General features: G+C 45.7%; 4 protein-coding genes across 5 annotated transcripts; 2 read left to right on the top strand and 2 right to left on the bottom strand.

The window, feature by feature from the left end:
- Window positions 1-1,096: 1,096 nt before the first annotated feature.
- On the bottom strand, window positions 1,097-3,302 carry cryba4 (crystallin, beta A4). Its single transcript, XM_052050917.1, has 6 exons — window positions 3,180-3,302; window positions 2,635-2,675; window positions 2,049-2,167; window positions 1,827-1,968; window positions 1,611-1,753; window positions 1,097-1,323 (listed from the first exon to the last, which is right to left on the bottom strand). The coding sequence occupies exons 2-6, from the start codon at window positions 2,671-2,673 to the stop codon at window positions 1,176-1,178; spliced, it is 591 nt and encodes a 196-aa protein (XP_051906877.1). The 5' UTR covers window positions 2,674-2,675; window positions 3,180-3,302; the 3' UTR covers window positions 1,097-1,175.
- Window positions 3,303-4,780: 1,478 nt separating this feature from the next.
- On the top strand, window positions 4,781-9,028 carry crybb1 (crystallin, beta B1). 2 transcript variants are annotated; one of them, XM_052050893.1, is made up of 7 exons: window positions 4,783-4,945; window positions 5,917-6,025; window positions 6,114-6,249; window positions 6,738-6,856; window positions 6,991-7,123; window positions 7,596-7,738; window positions 8,714-9,028. In XM_052050893.1, exons 3-7 carry the CDS (start codon window positions 6,127-6,129, stop codon window positions 8,898-8,900), a joined length of 705 nt encoding a protein of 234 aa, XP_051906853.1. In that variant the 5' UTR covers window positions 4,783-4,945; window positions 5,917-6,025; window positions 6,114-6,126; the 3' UTR covers window positions 8,901-9,028. The 2 variants fall into 2 exon arrangements, with proteins under 2 accessions (XP_051906854.1, XP_051906853.1); XM_052050894.1 differs by lacking the exon at window positions 5,917-6,025 and having other exon boundaries at window positions 4,781-4,945.
- Window positions 9,029-10,156: 1,128 nt separating this feature from the next.
- Window positions 10,157-11,681, bottom strand: LOC127591118 (cytochrome c oxidase subunit 5B, mitochondrial). The gene is made up of 4 exons (XM_052050962.1): window positions 11,511-11,681; window positions 10,891-10,961; window positions 10,694-10,793; window positions 10,157-10,424 (listed from the first exon to the last, which is right to left on the bottom strand). The coding sequence occupies exons 1-4, from the start codon at window positions 11,629-11,631 to the stop codon at window positions 10,312-10,314; spliced, it is 405 nt and encodes a 134-aa protein (XP_051906922.1). The 5' UTR covers window positions 11,632-11,681; the 3' UTR covers window positions 10,157-10,311.
- A 105-nt stretch (window positions 11,682-11,786) lies between these two features.
- prpf38a (pre-mRNA processing factor 38A) lies at window positions 11,787-14,709 on the top strand. The gene is made up of 2 exons (XM_052050832.1): window positions 11,787-12,644; window positions 13,225-14,709. The coding sequence occupies exons 1-2, from the start codon at window positions 12,262-12,264 to the stop codon at window positions 13,790-13,792; spliced, it is 951 nt and encodes a 316-aa protein (XP_051906792.1). The 5' UTR covers window positions 11,787-12,261; the 3' UTR covers window positions 13,793-14,709.
- The last annotated feature ends 1,718 nt before the right edge of the window (window positions 14,710-16,427 follow it).

The raw sequence follows: 16,427 nt of genomic DNA, 5'->3' as shown, positions 1-16,427 counted from the left end.
CACAGGACAAACTAGTTTTCAGGCCCTCAAGGGAGCCTCATTTTTATTTTATTTTTGTCTGGTTCTTGAATACATGAAGTTGGCAGCAAATAAACGATTTCCTGCTCACCAGTGTGGACGCTATACTGTATACGGGTTGTTGTTTTCCCTCGCATATTCCGTTGAGAGACAACAAAAGGAAACACCATTTAATATAATGAAATGGCAGTATAGCACATATGGAAAAAAAAAACATCCAGGCAACTTTTTATCGATTGTAACAACGCGATTTGTATGTCGAATGCCAAGTATATTTCATGGACATGACCAACAGCAGCAAATTCTTTGTTTTAAGCCGAATCATGAATCCTCATTGTTGATGTCAGTCGATATTTTCATAATCTCCGTCGTAATCGTATTTATTCCATGAAACAAGTCAAGTCAAGTCAACAGTATTTATAGAGCACTTTCAAACAGCCATCGCTGCATACAAAGTGCTGTACATGGAGCGATTTAACATATACAATAAACAGTAAGACGAATCAGATTAGTATTACACTATACTGTACACTTGATCTACAATTAGTTGTTTTTTTTTTCAAATAACGTATTAAGATTAAAAAAACCTTTATTTTTCTCACAATGGAGAAATGTTATGTTTCGAGCCATCCTTCAATGGTTCTTTTGATGCACGAGGCCTTTCCACCGGAAAAAAAAAGCAGCACGATAGCTTATTTTGTTGTTTGGTGTTGAACTTTGGTGTTTTTTCAATGAATTGGTGAAATGCATACCAAGACATTTCTGTTGGTTAGTTTATAATTGGTGTCTCTACATTGAAAAGTAGGACAGGATTCCTGATTGACAGAAATTGATGTCGATTAGCTTCCTGTTTCCTGATGTCACAAAAGGTGGAGTTTGCCGAAGCCATCAGAATGGGAGGGTTCCTCCATTGATGGCCGCACGTCTAAAAGCCATGAGCCAATTTGATTTGATCACAGATGAGTTTTGGCGCACCTGCAAAGGGGCGATAAAAACAGCCCTGGATGGTCTGGGGAACGTCAAGCCACGACAGCCCACGTGATGAATCACGCAAAGATTGATAGGAAAGAAGCGCAGGCATTTTTAAGAAGGACACTTTATTGTGGTTGAGACTGGGGCGAAGGAGAGGTACGTTGCGGCCAGGCCAGGCCGAGCCTCTACTGCTGGATGCGCCTAATGGACTGGATCTGAGGTGTCTGGCAGTGCGAGCCGAACTCCTTGAAGTGTTTGTACTCGCCGCAGTGGCGGTCGCACTCCATGATGTACTGGTAACCACGGTAACCAGGGTACTGGTAGCACACAAAGCTGGCGACACAACACAATGCGAAGAGGTCACGTGACCCAAGGATGCACCTCTGCGCTTCGTACACACCGGTAAGACCCAAAGTACTTTTTCTACCTGTGTACTCAAAGTCCAGAGGATGAGAACTTTTTCCCCCTAAATGTCTACTTTCCCACTTTTGTACTCATGTACAGATAAAGAGGACTTTTCCTACCCCATGCATGAAGTAGAATGTGATTACAGTATTTCACCTGTGCACTAACAGTAAGTTCAGAATTTGTGGAGGGGAGGGATGGGGGGGGGGACTCACGCTCCAGACTGGACCTTGAGGGATCCCACTTCATTGTTGCACCAGCCCATGGCTTGCAGGGATGGGTAGTCGTCGCTCAGCTCTCCCTTCCGAGCCATGAAGTTCTCACGCTCGAAGATGGTCATGCGACACTCTCGATGGTTCTGCCGAACACAAGGCACACTCAGACCGGGCTGTCGCGGAAGGCTGGGGGGGGGGGCGTCGCCGGGCACTCACTGCGCAAGCGATGGGCCTGAAGGAGGTCAACCTCTCGATGTGGTACGCGTTGCTTCCACCGAAGGCGTCGCACTGCGGGTACTCTCCGCGCTCCAGGACCAACTGTTGGCCTTGGAAGGAGGCGTGCTCATAGCCCACCCAGCTGCAAGACGGCAAACATGGAGGCCATCAGCGCGGGTTGCCCGTGTGTGCCCGTGACGTGCGTAGTGCGCGCGCACTCACGCGCCACTCTCCACGCGCAGCGAGCGCACCGTCTCGAAGCCCAACTCCATCACATTGGTGCACTCCGACGTGAACTCGTGGCGGCGACCCTGGAAGCATTCCTCGTCGAACACGATGATCTGCGCGGGCGCGCGGCCACATCATCATCACCTTCGCCACCACCATCATCATCGTCATCATCACCATCATCATCGTCATCATTTTTTCATTTGTAATGTACAAGCTGAGGTTCCAATAACCAGGTCCTCCATGACATCAGCAAAAATATTCATGTTATTACGGGGTCGCCAAGGTTATCCCTTACTACTTGTTGTTACTTATTACATGGTTATTACAGGCCAAAAACCGTTATTATTATTTCATGTCTATGACCACTTAACATCCGCATGGCTATTCGTATGTTACACATTATTAAATGGTCATCACTCTTATAATGTGTTATTGCTGTTAATTATTATTACATTATTCTTATAGTATTGTTCTGAGACTGTTACATAGGTCATCGTTTTCGCCAGGATTCGGGTTTCAATATTCTGGTCCTCCATAACATTAGCAAACTAATGAAGCAGCATTATGCCCTACTTACCTTCCAGTGGCCGGAGAACTTGGTGCACTGGTGCGTCATATCTGTGAGGAGGGGTGACATAGTTTGCACATTGTCTTCACACGTTGGAACATGGTCATTAGGAAATTATTGCATCTTTTCTTTTGTTGTTTTGTTATCGTGTCTTTGTCCATGTGCTCCTGACACCACATCATTTTTCCCTCTTGGTAAAATAAAGAGGTTTTGATTCTTTTTTTGGTTCACATCATTTGTAATGGCGCTACATGTTATGACACGGGCGTCCATTTTCTGACTATTAAATGTTACACAAGTGGTCATTATGTGAGTATTACATGTGAAAATGTGATGTTACATGGTTATTACATGTCAATATTTCACGTTATTTGACGTGACACTCTGTTAAATATAATATGGTTATCGCCACATCAGCATGTGCTACAATGTAGTAAATACATGAAAAAATAGTCAGAAGTTTAAACTTTAAACCATGGTAACACGGTAACGGCTGTATGGTTGGATGAGTGCAAATGTTCAAATGTGGGGATGCAACTGGGCGAAGGACTCACCTGCCGGCGGTGCTCTTTGCTGCTGGTGAGGGTGAGTGAGAGGAGCCGGGCGCCGCCCTCCCTTTTAAAGCCTTCCCTGGCGGGGGGCCACCACGAAAGGCCCCGCTCAGCAATAGGACTGGCCTCACTCTCTCTTTCTCTCTCGCTCTCTCTCTTTCCCCCACAGCAATCACCATGACGCCATTCTTGACTAAAGCAACTTTCATCTGTGAACGGGCATTTGTGCCGACGCCACATTATCAGCCATGAGTTTGGGGTCTACACTCTAACCAGTCCATTTTTTGGCGAACTGGATCGACGAGAAAATGTTCAAAGTCAACTGACCATTAAGCTTTGCCTACGGGTTTACCGAATGATGGTGTTGCTATGCCAAATGCGGCTGTTGGATTACAAACGGGGATTACGTCAATTACTTGAAATGTGATCATTGCTGATTGACACACAGGATGAATGTGTGGTGTTTGTGAAGATTAGGCATCGACTAATCCCGACGTACACTGTAATCCGAGCGAGGAATATCAGAGCGCGCTTTCGATGAAACGCGCTTGTGTGACTTTCACTTGGTCAAGTGGGAACGCCAGAGGTGCAAATGTACAATTTTGCTTCAATATTATTGGCTTTATTAAGTATCAACATACACGGCTGCTACGTGTATTTGTTTTTTTTATGGTGCTAATGTTGTAGCAAGACTGATGAGGTGAGGATCTAGCACAGGTGTAAATTTTTGAGCCACGGTACGGTGACCCGTCACTGCTATCAGGACAGGAAGCGTCCTCCGCAGTTGTGGGCGCGGTTTACGGTGCTCCCAGCACTCGCATTAAGGGCCCCCTGTACCACTCGCCGGCAATGTTTCGGGAGGATTTACGCCACTTGCATTTTTAAAGGTCTTGAAACAGTCTCCCACATTTTGGCATGTTGAATATCTTGCTAAGAGTGCAACAGAGAAGACAAAAGCATTGGACAAACCCATCCCTTTGTGCTTACAATACCAACAATTGACCGTGTGTCCCGCCATCTATTGGCTGACAGTGGAATTACATCAAGTACAAAATACTTCTATAAATTGTCCAAAAAAAAGTACTTGGTTTCCCGTGACCCATTTTAAGGCAAACAAACTTTTTGATGACTTTCGGCTCCATGTTTGAAACACACTTCAACTGAAGACGGACAATCAAGCTTTGTTCCTTCTTTTTTGGGAGCCAGTTTGGTGTGCTTCGGTTTTTAGTGTTATTTCTCCCGTTGAAATTTAAGTGCTGCTTATTTGTGGTTTTCTTGAAAAAAACAAACATATTTGTCAAAAAAACTGATTTGATCATTTGTGATGATGGTCAATTATTTGCAGATTTTCACGATGAGGGGGCGGGATTTATTCGATTCTTTGGCTTGTCAATTGTGAAAGAAGTTGAGCAGAAAGACAATATTTGTGCGTATTGTGTGACGTGGGTGACGGAGGGTTGATCTCACGGTGACCCCAACCCCACACAGGCCCCCTTAACATTCCTCCTGTGCCTGTCGAGACCCCCCGACCCCACCAGCCCCCTCCAACAGGCATCAGCGTTTTCTTTTGCATTTAAAATGCTTACGGGGAGGCTTTTATGGGGGGCGAACTGGCTTCCAGGACTTGCCGCACCGTCGGCCGGACTGTGATGACGCAGCATTTGTTTGTTTTTTTTTTTGGGCCGCTCGGCCTTTGCCAGCCTATAAAAGCAGCGCAACGGCACCCAACGTGACCGACGCTGGTGAGCCCGTTTCGACGCCACACGCAGGTAAGACGACGCACCCGCGAATCAAAACCGAGCCCTGCCCCGACTGGACCTTGGCAAAATCTCACTGTCAATTTTTTTTTTTAAAGATCACAAAAAGTGTTCATCGGTGTGAGTCCCCATTAATCGCGGGGTGTTGGGGGTATTTTTCCAGGCCCGCCGGTATTATGTGAAAACTTGCTACGTTGGGATGATTCCATTTAAGCCCCTACCCCAAAAGTCAACCCAAAATCTTTTAGTATTTATTTTCTCTCAATCCCCGGTGTATTTTCATTTTTTTTTGTTTCAACCAAACACATTGTGCCCCAATCCAGTTAATGTGAGCATCACATATTATTTACAAATTTTTAGAGGCGCACCTTCACACCCCCTTACCCCCCACTGATCAACAGTATTTTTATGTCAATGTCCCGCTTATTATACATAATTTGTACACTTTTTGCATCCAAAAGTTTTGAAAAAAAAGAAACGTTGATTGCAATTATAATGTGTTCATTATTCAAAGATTTTTCCATTTGTATCCCTCATGTAGATCCCCCACTCATTATTTGAACAAATTCATGCCAATTTTAATGAGCCACAAAACTATTTGTGGATTTTTTCTTCATGCCACATTATAATTAGTGTCAACTATTTGGAGAGTTTAGGGATGAAATTAATGCACTGCTATTCAGGTTTTGTTTTCCTGATCTCCTGCTTATTTGAATTTTTGCTCAAAGAAAAATTTTCAGGAAAAGAAATTGTGGCATGTATAAACATCAACTATTCACTGATTTATTATTACTGACCCCTCACTTTTTTTCACCCTCATGGAAAATCATAACGAGCTGCAATTGTTTTGGAGAGCCTATCCTGTTATTATTGACAAAAACAAACCAAAAAAAAACATGCGCAATTGAAATATTTTCTTCTTGATGACAAATTACAATGAGTGTCATTTTTGCAGATTTTATTTTATTTTATTTTTTTTGCAGGGAATATCGACGCCGTAATCCGACTACATTTTCATAAATCCCTGCTAATTCACGTCTTGAAAATAAAACCATCCTTTATCCGAACCGCTTGTCTTCACGAGGGTCGCAGGTATGCGGAAGCCTTTCCCTGGTATCTTTGGTGTTTGTCAATTTTAATGTCACCAATTCCTGTTCCTCCTTTCACCCCGCCCCGCCAGCTCCCTCCTCGCCATGTCTCAGACCGCCAAGTCCGCCTCCAGCCAGGGAGCCGACGCCAAGGACAACAAGGGAGGTGCTCCCGCCGCTTCCAGCAAGGCCACCAAGACCGGTGAGCCCAGCCTGGGCACCTTCAAAGTGAGTTTGGTTATATCACTCTGATGCCTTCAAGACATCACGGTAACCACAGAGCTATTAGGGATACCACCGCTGAAGTAGATATGACACCATTTTTCAAATTAACATTTGTGACGTCGATGGTGTCTATTGGAAAGCATGCTTGGGGTGCCACAACGCCAACTAGTGGCCTGGCATGCACATGATGCCATTTTCTCTTCGCACTTTGCTATGAGCCAGTCAGTCATCATAAGAAAAAATGGGAAATTGTCTCGTTTTTCTGCTCATCGAGTTAGCAAGTTCCCATGAACACAGGTGTCCAACTGGCGGCCCTGGGGTCCGATCTCGCCCTCCGCATCATTTTAAATGCCCCACCAAAAGCAAATCAAGCATGTCAACTTCCATGATGCTCACTATGCTATATGGAATAAATAATAACATTGAGACATTGCAAGTATTTTCTTGTTCTGTTATTACAGTAATTACCCCTCATGCATTTTGTGTTGCAGTTGACACTGTTCGACCAGGAGAACTTCCAGGGCCGCTCGTTGGAGCTTCAGAGCGAGTGCCTGAACGTTTGCGACCGAGGCCTGGAGAGAGTGCGGAGCATCATCGTGGAAAACGGCCCGTAAGATCCACACGTCGATTGATGTTGCACTTTGTTTTTCCTCGCCACTCATTCGTTTTCCTTGGCCTTCCTTCTTGACCTCCCCACCCACCGCCCCCGCTCGTGGCACCCCCACTCCTACCCCCTTCTTCCAGCTTTGTTGCCTTCGAGCAGACCAACCTCCGTGGGGAGATGTTCATCCTGGAAAAGGGAGAGTATCCTCGCTGGGACACCTGGAGCAACTCGTACCGCAGCGATTGCCTCATGTCGCTCAGGCCCATCCACATGGTACGTATGGTCAGCGCCGTCATGGATCGTTCCCAATATGTAAATCCAACTGTAGCGATTGGTGAGTCGGGAAATAAATGAGGATTCCGAATGCAGTGCATGCAATGGACTCCTTCCCTACTCCCTGAATCACTGCTATTTGCAAGTTTTTCAAGATACGAGCCATCATTTGGCTGATTTTTATTATATGTATATAATAGCAGTAAAACTACATTAGCACGAAGCTGGCATAAAGATAATACTGATAGTGATGAACATATACTCACCTAGAACGTTGCTCATGCTAATAATGATGAAAGTATATTCAGTTAGCTTGATGCTCTTGCTTGTAGTAATAATCGTATCTTGAGTTGACATGACATTAATACTGACGGTGATGAACGTATGTACGTTCACTGGATTTTGCTAGTACTAATAGTAATGAAAAGGACATTGACTTAGCGCGATGTTGCATTGATGCTAATGTTGACAGGACAGCTTGGAGCACAAAATCTGCCTGCATGAGCTCTCTGACTTCAAGGGCAACAAGATGGAGATCCAGGAGGACGACGTTCCCACCCTGTGGGCGCACGGCTTCTCCGACCGGGTGGGCAGCGTAAAGGTTCCAGGGGGAGCGTAAGTCTAGTGGCTTAACTTAGCCTAGCCTAGGTTAGCCTCTGTGTGTTTGTGTGTGTGTGTGTGCGTGTGTGTGTGTAGACAGCATGACTGTGCCCACAAGGGGAACGTGAATGCCCTTTTTAGAGCGTTGATGTGTCTTAGCTTCCACCACCAAAGAGATGACGACAAAGCCGCCGGCGCTTCTGCTGAACATGGCAAATATTGCCAGAGCGTGACAAGGCGTCAAATCGCGGTCTCCAGTCACACTGGCTTAGCTCTTGTTTACACACCAATAGGTATTTTTGGACTTTTGACATTTTTATCTCTCCTGAAATAATGTTTGCTCTTCCACCAATAGAAAAAAAGCATGCAGAAACTCCACATGCTAATGCTAAGAGTGGTAAACTGAGAGAGGTTTATGCAATTCTAATGCTATTTCTGTCACAATGACAGACAATGCTCACAGCGATGTCTCAAATGTACACTGGGTTGCATGACGCTAATGCTACTTGAAATGCAGGTGAATTGAGTTAACACGATGCTAACTCCAGTAGTGATGGAAATGCATGGGTATGCTAACGCTAATCTAAGTGCACTAAGTTAGTATGAAGCTAATGCTATATGTCATCAAAGTACACTGGGTTAGCATGATGCATTGAAAGGGCACTAAGTTAGCATGATGCTCATGGTGAATAGTGATGGAAATACATTGGCTCAGGAGCATTTTGCTAATGCTAATAGGAAAATGTTGCATTGGTATGATTTTGAAGATAGATAGATAGACGTGCGTGTGCTTGCGTGTATGTGTGTGTGTAATATTACTCCTGAGTGCAACTGAACTGTTATGGTGCTTGATTTAGACCAAACTAGTGCCATCTTGTGGCATCCATAGGCACTGGTAATCATTTTTAGCAACATTGTGAATGAGGGCGCACAAGGAGCAAGAGGACGCCCCCTTGTGGCAGTTGAACGCCTCGCTTGCTCGGTCCGCAGGTGGGTGGGCTACCAGTACCCAGGCTACCGGGGATACCAGTACCTGCTGGAGAGTGGCGACTACCGCCACTGCAATGACTTCTCGGCCATCCAGCCTCAGATCCAGTCGGTGCGCCGCATCCGCGATATGCAGTTCCACCAGAGGGGGTGCTTCGATTTAACTTCCGCTGCCGCCGGCAGTAAGTGAAAGGGCCACGCCCACGCGCGTTTTTATTGACTCCTTCATCCATCGGCGATCATCCAGCTCTCATCTCACCTCGCTGGCTGGCTTTTTATGGTGATAATTAATAAAACATGTTTGGAAAAACAGACAAACACTCGAGAACGCTTGTTGTTTCAAATATCTCTGACTTTGCATATTTGAATTCTTAAATAACAAGAGCTAATTTTACAGCTGACTGCTAATCGTGATGAAAGCACAACATACTTAGCTTGCGACTAATATTATTAATGATTAAAGTAGACTTTGGTTAGCATGATACGAATGTCAATACCGATGAAAGTACAACAAGCTTCGCCTGATAATGCTAATAGTCTGGAAACTGCTCCCTGCACTGAGAAGTGAGCCTGACGCCTCCAGGTGGCCACTTTGCGTCCTCACCATGGGTGAATCGATCAGCGTTCTTTGATTGCAGTGCTTCGGGCGCCCTCTAGCGGTCAAGTCACCAAATTCTTTATAGGTGGCTTGTTGCCATAGATACGAACAACAGCCTGACGTCAATGGCGAGCAACGAGTTTTTTTTCCCTCGAGGTCACACTGCGATGTCAATTATGTGACCACGTGACTTCAGCTAAATTACCAAGGGGGCGGGGGGGGGGCGCTCTCCCGTGGTATCCGCAAGGTCAAGATTTCCCAGCAGGCCTCTGTGCAAAGTCTAATCGCCAAACCACGATGACACCTTTCCTTGACTTTGTTGGAGGGCAAGGAGAGATGAAAAGTTTTTTCTTCTCCAGGACACAAATGTACAGCGTATAACATCCCTTTTTGCGAATTGATCTCAAACTACTAGGTGAATAATAAAATGCCGTAAGTATCTTTCATTGAATTCACAGATTTGATCCATGCCAAGTGTTTCTAGAACGAGTTAAAAACAAACAAACTAATATTCACTGAGGTTTTTGTGAAGGAGCCATCTACCAAATTCTCAACTCGGGTCTTGCGAAAGAGAGCATACAGAAAATGCTGGACCCAGTCTGAGCCCTTCGCTTAGTCCTGGGTACCTGGTCTGCAGACCTGCACACGGAGTTAGGCAGGCTTACCAAGTGGCAACGCAAGATGGCCGCCGGAGGCATCACTTCTCCCGACAGCAAATAAGCGACACCGTTAGTCAATTCAAATAGCAGTCTGTGGATCGGAAAGGAAAGGTGGTATACGTACACTAAAGCGAGCATGATGCTAACGCAAATAGTGGTGAGAATAAAGCACCCAAGGGGAGAAAAACATTTCATACATTTCCCATTTTATTTGTAAGTCATCACACGGGAGAATGAAACAATTGATTTACTGCGGGAAGAAGAGCGAACGGAACGTTTGCGAATATGTAAACCCAAAGAGGAAGTGAAATGAGGTGAGTCGGCGAGGTTCTGGGCCGACCGTCCTAGTGAGGAAGCTCGTGGGGGACTAGTTTGTAGTGGGCGCCACACGAAGGGCAGCGCTGGGCCTCGCCCTGGTGGAGCCAGAACCAAACCACGGCCGTGTTGTCCTCCTCACCTGCGCACACACTTGCCTTGGTTAGCCGCGCTTGCTTGCCACTGCCATTATTAGCTTTGGCTCGAGAGAAATTCAAGCGGCACTTATAATCAGCGTAAAATATTTGCAGATTCTCCCGATTTGAGATTTTTGCTGTTGCTATTTGCGCTATTGTCATCTCGTGCTTATTCACACCATGTTTCCCCATGGAAAGTATGAGCATCAGTCTGTAAATGTGGCAAAGCGCGCAAACAGCTGATCGACATTGCTATTATGTAGTTGTGACTTACACACGCATCCCACAATCCTCTTGTTAGTGATGGAGGGCACCAGGTGAGGGTCCACTTTGGAACCAGCGTACTCTTTGGGCTTCATCATGCTGTACGGGTCCTGAAGCACACGACACACCACACATTTATTTTACATAGGCGCCAAGTCCCAAAAAAGTTCACGTTCAACTAGAACAAACATCATCGTTCATTCTTACCGTGCCCTCCTTCATGGCTTTCATGATGATCTTCTCCAGGCCGGTGGCTTGCTCCTCATCTGTGGGAATTCCTGAAGCCACACATATTTCAATTCGTATGATTTGACGTGCTTGTTCTTGTGTGTTTCTGGGTTTAGTAGGCGTTCCAATGACAACGATGTTTTGACAAAGAAAGTTATGAAGGTTTGAAACTCGGATTGAACAAAAAAGGTCACCCCTTCAAAGCTCGACCCCGCCTCGACTTTGCATGAAGACGTCGCATTTTGTGAGTCCCAGCTTCCTTGGCATCATTTATAATGAGGAAAACGAGATTTCAATGACGGCCCATCCAACTATCGCCTCTACAAGGTGCGTCTGATAAACCTAGATTTTTTTTCAGATAAGCTGACATACAATGTCATTGATGAGCAAAATGAAGCCGCTAAATAAATGCGTTACTTAAAAGGAAATGCAATCGCCCTGAAAGTCCTTTTCCTACAGTGGACCTACAGTGAATTTCTGGTTTCAAATGCTTCGTCTCTTAGTTTCCAGCTGAGGCGAATACGAGCGAAGTCGCTCCGTCCTTGTCACGGACAAAGCTCCCTTTCGGCTTGTCTCAGCTTCCGCGGCTATTCGCTCACCTCCGGCAGCCATTCCACGGCTCAGCGCGGGGACCCGGGCGGCCTGACGGTGGCCCACCGCCCGCCAGGAAAAGGGTGAAGCTCTCACCGACCAAAGCGCGAGTAACCTTGCGGCCGACATTTTGATTCTGCTTGCTTGGAGTGGACGGGCGTAGAAGAAGAATGACACGAAGAACGAAAGGGACACGAAGAAGAAAAGTGAATATTTAAAATATATATATATTTAAATAATCTGTCTGAGGGAATATAAATAATATTTCATGTGGTTAATAGATGCGTAGCAGTGGTTTTTGTGGCATTTTATTGGCTTTGCGCAGTAAACGTAATCGCTCCACCATTTAGTTTTTTATCGTGTGTTTTGTAGTAGGACCCTGTTGTCTAGCCAGTGTGGGTCTTTGGTTTGTACCGTCGGCGGTGTGTCTGAATAAAGCAAAAATAAAAAAAATAAAAATAAAAAGCAAAACAAAGGAAGAAGCTGAATTTCTCCCCATTTACACTCCAATTCGCTAAGTGGCAGTGCAGCTCAACGCGGGTGTAAGGGAACTCTTCCTCACGTGTTTTGAATTGCTTCCTCTCTGAAAATGTGACAAAGCAAAGAGCGATTGAAAGCTTTCAATTTTAGACTGAGGCGAAAGTGGCTGCGCGTCGGGTGTCTTAATTTTGGAATTGGTTGGCCGATACACCGAGCGCCAGTCGAGCGGAAGCGGAAGTCGCGAAGCAGACGAAGGCGGACGTTTGCTCCAGCGTCAAAATGGCGAACAGGACGGTGAAAGACGCCAACAGCATCCACGGGACGAACCCGCAGTACTTGGTGGAGAAGATCATCCGAACTCGCATTTACGAGTGCAAGTACTGGAAGGAGGAATGCTTCGGGCTAACCGCCGAGCTGGTGGTCGACAAGGCCATGGAGCTCAAGTACGTTGGCGGCGTGTTCGGGGGCAACATCAAGCCCACGCCGTTCTTGTGCCTCGCGCTGAAGTTGTTGCAGATTCAACCCGAGAAGGACATAATCGTTGAGTTCATCAAGAACGAGGACTTCAAGTACGTGCGCTTGCTCGGCGCCATGTACATGCGCCTCACTGGCACCGCGGTCGACTGCTACAAGTACCTGGAGCCGCTTTACAACGATTACAGGTATTTACTTGCATAAACATTTTGGTCTACTGCTCCGCATTGTTTGGCCGTCAGCGCTTAGTTTGCATTCGCATGGCAATTCGGATCTGTCCAAATGCAAAACAGTAACTTACAACTTTCCACCATACTATATATACTCTGTGCATTCGCACGCGCAGGCATGCGCAGAAAAACACAGCAGATGCACGAAAGTTGCAAATGAAAATCAACCTTCCAAGAAAAAGCCCTCACAGTTGCCCAGGGCTCAGGTAGCAATAACGTGGTCGTCACTTGAGAAACGGTGCGTTATTTTTAAGTAAAAATATTCGTCCCCCTGAGATGGATCAAAATGGCTGGATTTTGCTGCTTTCTTCATATTTCACAAAGGCAATATTAATCAGAATGTCATCTTTGAACTAGTGGGTGCACATAGAGTGCATTATTGTCTCGACAATATTTTGACCTGACTTGCCATTTCAATGTGTTCTTTTCCGACATGAAAATTTGCATGGAAAATGCTAACTGTTGTATAATGGCCATGTGAGTTGCCCGGGATCGCCCTTTTCACTCATCTATGTCTCGAAATCCAAAACGACCACAGGAAAATCAAGACCCAGAACCGTAACGGCGAGTTTGAGTTGATGCATGTGGACGAGTTCATCCACGAGCTGCTGCACTCGGAGAGAATATGTGACATCATCCTGCCACGGCTGCAGAAGCGTCAAGTCCTAGAGGAGGCCGAGATGCTGGAGCCACGCATCAGCGCTTTGGAGGAAGACCTGGATGAGGACCTGGACGAGGTGGAGAGCAGCAGCGACGAGGACGACGCCGGTGGCGGCGGGGGTGGTGAGCGGCTCGATGGGTTGCCCGGACCCGAGCCACACAGGCGAGCCCGCCGTGATGAGAGGCCGCGACACTCGCCCTCGCCCCGGCGCCGCCGCAGTCGCTCGCCCCGGCGCAGGAGCCGCTCGCCCAAGCCCCGCCGGAGCCCAGAAGCTCGCAGAGAACGCCGCCGCGGCAGCAAAAGCCCACGCCGCCACCGGGAGCGCAGACGCCGTTCCAAGTCGCCGGCGGCCCACCGCAGGAGCCACCGGCGCCGTAGCCACTCCAAGAGCCCCGAAAAGAGCGCAAAGAAAAGTCGTAAGAAGAGTCGCAGGGGCGACCAGTGATCCCCGCAAATCATCTTTTTTTTCCCCCTTCCTACATTCACTTTGTACTGACTGTGGATTATTCAAGTCATTACTTTTGGACACCTTGGCCGAGTGTGTACATTCTGTCATTGATAAGAAAAGAGGGAATGGGGAGGGTCATTGCGGATTTACTTTTTTGTATTGGGAAGTCAGTGCACTGTGATACCATTGCAAAAACCGTTTGAAGGGGAGACATCATTCGAGTCATGGCTTCTCCACTTGTGTATGGGGTGCATGGCCACTCACCCGTCGTTTTGCTTCTTGACCCATGGGAAAGGCTACCAGTTGGATGCGCACTTCGGAAAGAACATTTGTCCAAATCACCTTTTTAGTTATTCCTGGGAAGAGCCTGCTCGTGCTAATGTTTCTTTCAATAAATAGCAAGAGGCAGCTCTTTATTTTAATTTGTGACTTTTTAGTTCATTGTCATATTCATTTAAAAAGTACAATGTACATTTCAATGAAAACTGTTGTGGCCTGGCACTCTCTCGACCCAATGTCTTGACTTAAAAGCACACACACCATTTTTTATTTTCAAGTGAAGACTTCTGCAGCATTATATTCTTAATAAATCTAGTGAGCCATTTTCAAAAGGGGCTGATGGACTACTCTTGTGCTCCCTGGTCTTTGCTTTTACTTTGGAAAACAATAAACAACATTTTTGCTTGTTTTCTGGCATGTGAAGGGCCTAAACAGGAACTGAATCAGTAATTTCGATAAGTGTATTTTCTTTCTTGCTCTTCAACTTAAGAGTCCCAAAGGGCTTCAGGTGACAGTGACATCCCCTGAAATACCTCCCCAAGCCCCAGGAGTGAAAGAGGAAACCATTTTCTGACTGAATGAGAAACCTTGTTACTTCGAAAGCATGTCATGATTTGTAATAAAGAAATGGAAATTTTTCAAATCGTTTTTTTAACCAAACCAAAAAAAAACTTTTCTTGGACAACACAAACTAAGCAACAATGTGGTGAAGATAAATTGTTTTTTATAATGATATTTACGTGTGAAAAGAAATATTGACATTGTCACGTTGATTGCTGAAGGGAGGCAGTTAATGACTAATAAAGTCAAACAGTCGCTCTCTGATGTCTTCTGCAGGTGTTAAATAATTCTAGAAACTGGTAAAGGAGGCCCCTAGAAAACAAAAATAAAGACGGGCAAAACCATAACAAACAACTACAAACTGGAAAAATACAACAGTACAAATGACAAGAACCTATAGTGCTTTTTAACTTTTACATTTTTTTTGTTAATGTTTAGAGCGAAGTTTTACGATGGTTAGTGTGGTATATGGTGTTTGCTGCTTCGCTGGTCTTCAAAAAACACTCGGTGATCGGTGGCTGTTTCCCGACGAATGAGCACTTCAGGGACCACGGCTGATTGGGAAAAGATTTTATTCTACCGATGTCAGAGTGGAATCGATTCTGGCTCCTGTGAGTCTCAGATATTATCAGGCCGCCCCGAAGAAACACATTCATGAGATTATATAGAGACAATATGATAATGAGATGCGGGGAGGTACGCCTCTCATGCAAATCCCGAAACAAAGAAAGTAACATGTCATCTGACCCGGTGTGGCCGGAGGAGACCAAAGGTTATGAGGACCAGCTGTTCAAAAACCTGACCCCTGGAGGGGGTCCCAGAAGTGGTGGGGGCCGAGGGCACTTGAGAGCCTTCAGGGACTTTTATGAGGAAGTGGAGGCAATAAAAACCCTTGGGGGGCTGTTAATTAACCAAAGGGAAATTAGGGCCCAGACATCACAACACACTCTTTGTTCCAAGTACAAGCAGATGTTCAGGACAGAGACTAGTGTCAATGGTTCTCACAGCAAGATGAAATTCATCAACAATGTTCTACTACTACTTCTAGCGGAATAATTCCTTAACAGTGATGGACGGCAACAGCCACAATACCTTACTATAGGATTGCACACCTTGCTGAAACTGAACTCTCCCTGACCCGCAAACATAGAATAGAATCGTGTCACTGACGCCAGGTGGACATTCTAAGGCCATCTACAGGAATAGAGAGGGAATTCCAAATTACACTACATTAGTAAAACAATTGTGCGTTTGTGTTCGCTATATATGTCTGAAATCGGGGTAGCCTCGACCCCAAAAGTTACGTTTCCAAGCAACCGTTTTCCGTTCAACAGAGTGCAACAGTGCCACCAAGCGGTCGGAGGAGGGAGGGTCTCTTAAACTGGGTCTCGCAGATCTCATCTACGCATGCGTGACAATCAGTCGTTAACAAATACGAGGCTAAGAAACAAGCGGTTTTGAATGATCGTAAAATACCTTGAAAGCGATGCCGTTGATCCCATTTCCTGTTGTTTTCAACCTACTAATAAAATAGGAGTAACTTATTTTATAAATATGATGAAATGTTCACAAACACCTGGTGCCGATGGTTTTTGGAGTAAGATCCTTCCAGCCATTCTGAATGTGATAGCTGAGCCACTTGCTCATATAATAAATCGATTCTTTCAGCATGTCATTGTTCCAAAACAAATGAAGGTGGCAAAAATATGTTTGTGAAAATTTGTCCGTATGGAACAAAAACATGCTACACACTCATGCCACTATGTCCATGCAGGAGTGGACAAGTGGTAGC

Source organism: Hippocampus zosterae, chromosome 18, assembly GCF_025434085.1.
Source record: "Hippocampus zosterae strain Florida chromosome 18, ASM2543408v3, whole genome shotgun sequence".
NCBI lineage: Eukaryota > Metazoa > Chordata > Actinopteri > Syngnathiformes > Syngnathidae > Hippocampus > Hippocampus zosterae.
Note: the sequence above shows the minus strand (reverse complement) of the source record. Positions and strands in the feature narration are given on the sequence as shown.

Coding starts and splice junctions, on each gene's coding strand:
- crybb1 (XM_052050894.1), top strand. CDS start 6,127: ATGTCTCAGACCGCCAAGTCCGCCTCCAGCCAGGGAGCCGACGCCAAG. Junction 6,250..6,737: donor CCAGCCTGGGCACCTTCAAA/GTGAGTTTGGTT, acceptor TTTGTGTTGCAG/TTGACACTGTTCGACCAGGA. Junction 7,124..7,595: donor CGCTCAGGCCCATCCACATG/GTACGTATGGTC, acceptor TAATGTTGACAG/GACAGCTTGGAGCACAAAAT.
- cryba4 (XM_052050917.1), bottom strand. CDS start 2,673: ATGACGCACCAGTGCACCAAGTTCTCCGGCCACTGGAAG. Junction 2,168..2,634: donor AGTTCTCCGGCCACTGGAAG/GTAAGTAGGGCA, acceptor GCGCCCGCGCAG/ATCATCGTGTTCGACGAGGA. Junction 1,969..2,048: donor CTGCGCGTGGAGAGTGGCGC/GTGAGTGCGCGC, acceptor GCCGTCTTGCAG/CTGGGTGGGCTATGAGCACG.
- LOC127591118 (XM_052050962.1), bottom strand. CDS start 11,631: ATGTCGGCCGCAAGGTTACTCGCGCTTTGGTCGGTGAGAGCTTCACCC. Junction 10,794..10,890: donor AAGCCATGAAGGAGGGCACG/GTAAGAATGAAC, acceptor CGTGTGCTTCAG/GACCCGTACAGCATGATGAA. Junction 10,425..10,693: donor GAGGATTGTGGGATGCGTGT/GTAAGTCACAAC, acceptor GTGTGTGCGCAG/GTGAGGAGGACAACACGGCC.
- prpf38a (XM_052050832.1), top strand. CDS start 12,262: ATGGCGAACAGGACGGTGAAAGACGCCAACAGCATCCACGGGACGAAC. Junction 12,645..13,224: donor CCGCTTTACAACGATTACAG/GTATTTACTTGC, acceptor AAACGACCACAG/GAAAATCAAGACCCAGAACC.